This window comes from Camarhynchus parvulus, chromosome 21 (genome assembly GCF_901933205.1).
Source record: "Camarhynchus parvulus chromosome 21, STF_HiC, whole genome shotgun sequence".
Taxonomy (NCBI): Eukaryota; Metazoa; Chordata; class Aves; order Passeriformes; family Thraupidae; genus Camarhynchus; species Camarhynchus parvulus.
This window is the reverse complement of record NC_044591.1, coordinates 2,768,918-2,778,000: the sequence shown is the minus strand read 5'-3', so window position 1 is coordinate 2,778,000 and position 9,083 is coordinate 2,768,918. Positions and strand designations below refer to the sequence as shown.

The 9,083-nt window shown below is 47.0% G+C and overlaps 1 protein-coding gene across 1 annotated transcript; it reads left to right on the top strand.

Annotated features, from left to right (window-relative positions):
- The first annotated feature begins 4,453 nt into the window (after window positions 1-4,453).
- Window positions 4,454-8,693, top strand: HIPK4 (homeodomain interacting protein kinase 4). The gene is made up of 3 exons (XM_030964039.1): window positions 4,454-4,524; window positions 6,696-8,211; window positions 8,379-8,693. The coding sequence occupies exons 1-3, from the start codon at window positions 4,454-4,456 to the stop codon at window positions 8,691-8,693; spliced, it is 1,902 nt and encodes a 633-aa protein (XP_030819899.1).
- The last annotated feature ends 390 nt before the right edge of the window (window positions 8,694-9,083 follow it).

Sequence of the window (9,083 nt, the reverse complement as noted above, 5' to 3'; positions counted from 1 at the left end):
AACTAAAGCTGTCAGCAACTAAGACCCTGCAAGTCCTTAGAGCCCCAAAACCCTCCTCTGAGCTGATCCCCAGACCCTTCGGAAATGACTTGTTTTCCCAGGGAAAATCGCCTCCCTTTGTGGCCAGTCGCCCTGGCAGACAGTGCGATGCCTAGCGAGAAATTCACAAACTTTGCTGGATTTCTCCAAAACTAAAGCTGCCAGCAACTAGGAGCCTGCAAGTCCTTAGCCCCACAAATGCCATGTCTGTGGTGATACCCAGATCCTGGGGATATGACTTTTTTTCCCCATGGATAATGGCATCTGTTTGCAGCCACCCAACCTGGCAGACTGTTTGGTGCCAAGCTAGGAATTTGCAAAGTTTACTGGATTTCTCCAAAACTAATTCTGCCAGCAACTAGGACCTTTGGTTTTTTTCCAATTGCACTGGCAGACAGTGGTCTGCAAAGCCCTCTCCCAAGCTCTCTTTGTATTTCCGTCTTCAGAAATGATGCAAGAAATCTGTACTTGGCTGAAATGAATAGAGGTACTGGATGAGACAGAGTGATGTATGCCATGGGAACACTGAGAGTATTTGGAAATTTGGCACGTCTTCATTTCAAAGCCTTCAGTCTCATCTACTGGAAAGTGCCTCAGTCTTTGCATCATTCTGAGAACAGGTGATAACCAGTTCTATGCCTTGCTCTCTCTCTTTTCAATACCCTTCTTTCTGGTTCTAGTTTGTATTCACTTCAAAGGAGAAACCTCTTTTCCTTATAAAAGACATAAGCCAATTATATTATACTTGTTCTTTGTAAGAGAAGTACTTGTCCAAATCTCCACAATCTAAATAAATAACCTCTCCTTAGTGCTGATCAAGCCTCCAGGAAAGACGAAACAACAAAAAGTGCTCAATTTTGTGCCCTCCTGCCGTTGTAGGGTAAAATGCCAGAGGCAAGAATCCAACACAGCTTTTCTTTAATCTTTCCTTTAAAACAACGCTGTCTGGTCCCACACCAAAGGTACAGAGGGTGAAATACTGCCTGGAAGTGACAGGGTGTAACAAACAGTAGATGTCCTACTACTCTCTTTCCAGAAGAGCTCTGGGGAGTGCTTTACAAGTATGTACCAGTGTATATCTATGTGTACATGTGTACCAAGGTGTGTGAGTCTGCACATGCAATACCTGTGTGTGCCGGGTGCACACATACAAGTACCAAGTTGTACTCATGATGTGTGCATTACTATATACATAAGTGTTAAATTACCCCCTCTTAGGTATGACTAAGTTGGTGTACAGCCCTGTGTTTGGGAATGTGCACAGGCTCTACAAGTGTGAGCATAGCCCTGTGTAAGATATATGTGTTGATGACATTACAGATGACATTACAGATATTAGTGTGCACAGATTTATATGCTCATGTCAATATGCACAAGTTCTACATATAAGCCAGTCTTGTGTTTGTGAGCATATGTGCATTAGTAGAGAGTGTACATGAGTGTCTTTGTGGCACGTGTGCTGGTGTGTGCAAGTAGAGTGTGCACAGCCCTGTGTGTGTATGTGCAAGTGTATGCTGCTGATAGGTACCACTGTACGCCAAGGTTCTATACCAGTAAACAAGTGTGTCTACTAGCTCTGCAAATACCCCTGCGTGTAGACATGGGCTAAGCATGCCCATAAACACAGCTCTGCATGCATAGCTCTGTGCCTCTGGCTGCTGTCCACCTGAGAAAAACGTGTGTTTGTGTGCGTCTACCTATATGTATCACTACTGAGCTCTACTGACCACAGTAGCCCCAACTCCCTGTGTACACTATGATAAAATATGTAGAGTTCAACTTAGTTTATGCTCTTACCTTGTGCCTTAATTTTGCTGTAGACTTGTTAAAACTTATAAATGAGTAAACTCATTCTTGTATATTGATATATTAGCATTATTCCCTTGTTGCTATACTTTGTGAAAGACAAGTGAAAGCCTCACAGGACTACTCTACATGGTTTAAATAACTGTTTAAGTAACATTTATAATGGGGAATTTAAATTGTATTGGTCATTAATATAATCGTCCTATGAAAATTACAAGTATCTGTTAAGGGGAGGAACAGTGTAAAGTGTTAAAAGGATTCACTTAAAACTAAAGTATGGTGGGAATTGAGAGCAAGACCAAGTTGGCCCCTGTACTCGCCATCGAGATTATAATCCAGTTGCAGGCAGCAATTCTGTAGGCATGGGAGGTGGGGGTAAAAGCCATACTCGACCTTTGTTCTCAAACTCCACCAATCATTTTGCTTAAAACCCTTTTCCACTATCCTGACCCATATCAACAGATACTATTATAATTATAATCCATAATGAAACTTGACTTAAGAAAAAATAGGAGTAGTTCATAAAAAAAAAATTAGTTAATTGCTCGAGCCAAATAACTTACAAAAAAAGAAAAGGGGGGTTTGTTTATGGATTATCCATTATCTGTGATGGATAATGAGAAGAATGGCTCTCACAATTAGGGGATGAATATTGCACGAATATTAAGAAAAGCTTTAGTGATGTATAGTTATGTTATTGTAGTTTAAATGTCTTCTCCCCATAGTTTCCCATCCCCCCCACCCCTGTATTGTTGCCATCAGACAGCCAGGGTTGACTAGGACCAGTAGAAAGAAGGTGTGCACATGTGCCCTTTGCATGGGGCAGTTGGGAATGGAAAAGCTTGTTGCTAGGCAGGTACAGCATGACAACCCCTGACCGTCCAATCAAATTACAAGAAAGCAGGTTCCACTGATAAATGGCAAAGAAGAGCTGACAGACAGACTTTGGGAGGGGCCAGGGTTGGCTGATGCAACTTCCCCGCCCCAGAGTATAAAAGACTGAGCATCCATCTTGAAGATGAGCCAGCCACATGGTAGGCAGCCATGAGGGTAGTTCCCACCACTGCAGTTTTTCCCTATTTAGTCCTTTTGTTGTATTTTTTAAGGTTTAATGAACTCTTTAAAATTTTTAAAGTGAGCAGTTGTTTCTCACAATAATAACAATGGCAGTATTAATAGCAAAAGTATACAGAAAGATAAGGTGTTTCACCCACAGAAAGTGCTTACCACTGGGAACAAAAAAAGATGGTAGATGCTTCTATATATTGTGTCCACATGACTAATATGGCAAGCATTCCCACACAACACCCATGTGGTCATCAGGAACTAAAGCAAGATGGCAGGGAAGCTCCTGTGGCTAACATTTCCTGCTTACCCAGCCCAAAATAACGAAAAACAGTGACAAAATAAACCCCCTGGAAGCCAGGTCATCCAAACAGGGGTTGCATTGCCACTCTGCTGTGCTCAGTTTTGCATGGATGCCTCTGGGGCTTATACAGCATTGTGGGGTCTTCCCTGCCAGTCCTTTCCTGCCGTAGCTTCCCTGCCAGTGCTGTCAGTTCAGCACTACAGTCAATTAGTGTTTTCTGTTCTGTCCATTTCAGCACTATGGTCTGTGGCTGCACTGTGGAGGAAAAATGGGAGAGGGGACCAGTGAGATGGCAGAGGAACTGAGGCCATAGATGTTGATGCTGGCACCTTCGCAGAACGAGGGGAAAATGTCCGACTTCTAGTTAGGGTGCCCAGGTTTTCCTGCCAGAACTAGTGATGACATACATGATATAGAATAACAACTTGGTCACATCCACAGAGTGCTAAAACTCTGCTCCCCTTCTGTAAGCAGAACAATATCACTTCGCTCGTGATGGGCATCCATTGTGCCAGTACTGCCTAAACTGCTCACTGGGTCTGGCCAAGGCTGGATGGGGTGGGTGAAGTTGCCAAAATGTGGGAGATCCAACCCTGCTATCTGGACTGGGGGGACCTGTTGGAGACTGAAATGTTATAGTTTATGACTTAAACATTTTCATGGATAACTTTTGCCTGTTATAGCAAAATGCATTACAAAAGCTGCAAAGAAGACCACCACACCCTGAATAGGCTGTCTGACTGGGGCCTTGAACTGTTCATGGATGGAAATAAGATAAAGTAAACTCAGGTCTGGAAAGAAAAGAACACATTCACACAGGGATCAAGCTTAACACCTTCAGAGTGGAGACCAAAGCCCCAGGGCTATCAGCTGCCAGGTTCCCACAGGTCCTCACATCAAAGGGTGGGGGGAAAAAGGCTTTAGGTGTGTGATGAAAATGCCTCTGGTTTGAAGCAGTTATCACTCACCCTCTACTGTGAAGAGGACCCCAAGCTGCAGGGGCCCTTTGTCCCAGGCAAAGCTTATCCACAGCACAAGGAGTGCCATGGTCCATCAAAGGCAACCCCAAGGGGTCCCCAGACCCTGCACCAGAACACTGCAGATGATGCAACAAATTCACAATATTGCAAGGGACAGTGACCTCCTGCAAGGGAGGCACATGGGCATTCCCACCTGCCCAAAACATATATTAATGCACTGGATTCCATACTTTTCATTGTGGTGTGGCACAGTGCGGCTATGGCAGACACTCACCACCAAGAAGACCAGATGAAGGGGAGCAACAAGACATTGTTGGGACCCCCAGAAAGGTGATATGTTTCTACCTAACCCCTGTCACTCTCTCCCTGTCCCCCCACCCCTCACACTTTCTTTCTTTCTTTCTTTCTTTCTTTCTTTCTTTCTTTCTTTCTTTCTTTCTTTCTTTCTTTCTTTCTTTCTTTCTTTCTTTCTTTCTTTCTTTCTTTCTTTCTTTCTTTCTTTCTTTCTTTCTTTCTTTCTTTCTTTCTTTCTTTCTTTCTTTCTTTTCTTTCTTTTCTTTCTTTTCTTTCTTTTCTTTCTTTTCTTTCTTTTCTTTCTTTTCTTTTTCTTTCTTTTCTTTCTCTTCCTTCCTTCCTTCTGCCATTTCCATCACTTCTGCCACTTCCGCCACTTCCTTCCTCCACTTCCTTCCACCACTTCCTTCATTCTGCCACTTCGTTCCTTCCCTCTTCTACTATTAAATAAAATATATATATTTTTTTGGCACCAACATCTAACCCCATTTGGCTTTAATCACATTTTTGGGTATATTTTGAACCTTCAAATTCTTTCAGTTTTATACACAGAGACTTAGTTTTCTTTGCTCTTCTGGTTTTAAACAGGATCCTAACAGGACCCCAAAATAATGAGACATGGGGAAAAACCTGGGAGCTTAATCATTGCCACAACAGAAAGGAAGAAATCATAGTCTCCTGGCACAATCCAGTTCAAACTGAAAACCAGGGGAATAATGGGAGATGAGTGAGTGCAGCCATTGACCCAGTGGTTCACTGTCTCCACTGGTGGGTTGCACTGTCTCAGTGCAACAACCAGAGGATCCAGTCAGGCAGAGGATACCAAAACCCACCAGCATGCAGATGTTGAAGCTGCCAGTATTGAATTTGCACCACTGGGGATGGATGGAACAATGAAGGATACAACTCTGGGATGCTGATTGAGAATCAAATTGCAAAAACTTGGTATAGTTTTGGTTGGGAGTGGGTTGGAAGGTGAGGGGAGGATGAGGATGGGCAGTATGAAGAAAGCAGCAGTGGTAAAACTGAAGGCGAAAGGAGAAACCAAACAGGTGGAGAACTTCCTGCCCCATGTCAACAGGGCTGCAGAGGGCAAAGTCCAATGTTGGCAATAGGTGCCCAGCATGGGTTTCTCCTCTGGGGGGGTCCCCACCAGAGCCCCCTATCACCCAGCACAAGGGGAAGAAGAGGCTGTTGCCGAATGTTGAGCTCTTCCCCAGGGGCCCCCAATTCAACCAGCAGCCAGTGATGATGGAAGTCACCCCATGTTTCACTCTGGGGAAACTCAGGGATGAGGGAACCCTTAAATTTCAGCTGCATAAGCTGGCACTGAGCTCCCAACTCTTTGGTGAGCAATGAACCCCTCACCAAGCATGGTAATCTTTGGCAATCCCTTAAAATGTTGATGGAGTAGTGGACTATCACTGCCCCAAACAGTCTTTAACTTATTTACTCCCCTAAATCCATCTTTTTTAGTGAGTGTTCAAAGATTTTGTGTATACTTTCAAGCAGGGGAGGTGTTTAATAGCTCCTTGCACTTGGCTTGGCTGAAATAAATGTTAACGCCCAAAAAAGTAATGAGAATGTCTGTGCAGTCTGGGCATGGAGTTAGGGAGCCAGAGACAGTTTTTCTTGGGGCTGGCAATAAGCGGGGGGGGAGTTAGGCTGTGTTTTAGGGAAACAGAAGTGGATTTCAAGGGGCTAGGGCTGGGTTTGGGGGGCCTAGGGTGGGTTATGTTGGGCTGGAGATTTGGGGTTGGGAATGTATCATGGGGTGCTCAGATGGGTTTGGGAGACTAGGGGAGGTTTTGGGGGCCTTGGACAGGTTTTGGGGAATTGGGGATAGAACTTGGGAGCCTTGAGTGGGTTTTGGGGAACAAAAACCCACTGTGTTTGTGTTTAGCGGACTAGAAATTGGTTTTGGGTGACTGTCTATTGGTCATGGAGGACTTGGATAGATTTTGGTGGACTAGGGAAAGGGGTTAGGGGGTTGAAAATTAATTTCCAGGGGGCTGGGATCCTTTCTGGGGGTACCAGGAATGTGTTATTGGGTTTGTGGATGAATTTGGGGACAACAGGGCTGGATTCAGGGGGGCAGTGTTAGTTTGACGGGGTTCCTCCACCCCGGTTGCTTCTGTTGTGACATCATGTGTTGTCATGGTGATGTTGGAACCTACAGTGTTGTGAGGCTGCGTTGGGACAGTTAGGTGTCTCCAGTCCCCACTGGATGCCGAGCTGGAGGATCCTGAGCCCCTGGTGAAGAGCCAACCCACCATGGTGACACTAGTGGTAGGTGCCAAGTGCTATGACATAATGGCCATGGTGGGGAAGGGGACTTTTGGACAGGTGATCCAGGGGCAGTGCAGGAGCACTGGGGAGATGGTGGCCATCAAGATCCTGAAGAACTGTGATCACGATGGCCAAATAGTGAAGAATGAACTGAGGCTGCTGCAGGCTTTGCGGGAGGGGGACACAAAGGACTCTCACATCATTCATTTCCTCGAGTCCTTCAGTGACACGGTCTGGACCTACCTGGTCTTCGAGCTGCTACAGCAAAACCTCTTTGACTTCCAAAAGCAAAACAACTTCTCACCACTGCCAGTCCGACACATCCGAACCATCACAGCACAGGTGCTGGTGGCACTGGTCAAGCTGAAGGAGCTCTCCATCATCCATGCTGACCTTAAGCCAGAGAACATCATGCTAGTGGACCATGCACGCTATCCATTCCGCATCAAGCTTGTTGACTTTGGTTCAGCTATCCTCCTCCCTGAGGTCTGCCATGTCCAGGAGCCCTACATCCAAACCCGCTTCTACCGGGCACCAGAGATCTTGCTGGGGTTGCCCTTCTGCGAGAAGGTGGACATCTGGTCTTTGGGCTGTGTGATGGCCGAGCTTCACTTGGGTTGGCCACTCTACCCTGGCAATGACGAATATGACCAGGTATGCTACATCTGCTCTACCTTGGGGCTACCCCGGGGTGAGCTGCTCTGTGCTGCCCAAAAGACACAGTCCTTCTTCCAACGTGTGCCATGTTCCACTGGTACCTGGCAGCTCAAACCACCAGGGAAAGTGATGGCAAAGCCGATGGAGAGGAGGAAGCATATCTTTTCCTCACTGGATCAGCTGGCGGTGGTGAATGTCTGCCCGAGGCCTGATCCTGATCAGGAGGAGCTAGCCAAGCACTGTGATCTGTACAGGATGGTGGAGCTGGTCAAGAGGATGCTCACTTGGGACTCGCATGAGCGAATCACACCCAGTGCTGCCCTTCATCATCCCTTCATCTCTATGAAGGAGGTGAAGCCCAGCTTTGAGGCCACCGAGTACTACCAGCTCAGTCAGGAAGACCTGAGGGCATCCTGTAAGGATTCCAGCATAGTCAAGACCTTCCCAGGCACAGAGAAAGGTGCTTTCATCCCTGCCAGCCAGGGAGGCATCCAGAAAGCCACTGCTCAGATGGATGGGCTCAGCCTGGCTGAGCCAGCTGGGGACACTGGTGACAAATATCAGCAGAACATCTGTCAAGCCCCCAATCTCGTCCACTGTGGAAGCCAATACTGTCAGCATCACCGGTGTCCCCAGATGGAGCCCACCAAGGGTCACTTGGCTGTGCCATGGTCTCCCAGCAAAATGAAACGGTACAGCCACTGGTATGGCAGCCCAGTTGGTGGCATCATGGAACAGAACCTGCCTGGAAGATGCTACAGCTCATCCTGTGCCAAGGTACAGGGAGAGGGCTCCTGGGCAGGGGGACCCTGGGACAAAGGGTGCTTGGGGTCCCTTACATACTTGGGTTTCCTGGTGCCACGTGTCCCCGAGTGCCTGAGGTTCCCACAAAAGAGGTAACACTCACCCTGTCCCCACGCTTTCTGCCCTGTTCCCCACCACAGAGAGCTCTGGTGATGTGGCGCAACCCCAAGCCTCCAGGGATTTGGAGAATGGGCTCCAGAGGCTGGGCTGGGATCCCCCTGCAGTACTCAGCATGCTCTTCCTACCACAGAGCCAGTGGCACTCCCAGCACCACTGAGAACCCACAGCAAACCTTGCATACACTCCAGCAGTCCAGAGCTTGCAAGAGACCTTCTTCTTCCTCACCCTCAAGCACCCCAACCACCAAAACCCAGCGCCTTGCTGGTGGAGACCACAGTCAGGGCTGCAGCAGATCACACTGTGCCAGGTGCTACCGGCTATGTTTCTCACATTGATTCCCCAATAAATAGTTTTGCCAAAAACTGAGAATTTCAACTGATTGTTTGCCAGGGGAGTTTGGTACTGCCAAGACTTGAGGGGTATCCCAGCTTCTCACCTGGGGCTGGCAGAGCACTTGGCAAAGGCCTGTCACATTGCAGCATGGGGAACCCCCATCCCCAGGCTCAACAACAACATGAACTCCAGAAAACTTGGGTTTTCTGCTTTTTCACCTGTAGCAGGGCATCTCACATCTCACAAAACTTATCTGTAGCTTGTTAACTGGTCAGGTAGCTCAAACAGGGCAAGTTGTCTTGTATGAATTATTTTGGTGCCATGGGGTTAACATTAGTCTGGCATCTCCCAACTGCCAATAAACACCTTACTGTTGAAGTGAAATTTAGCAA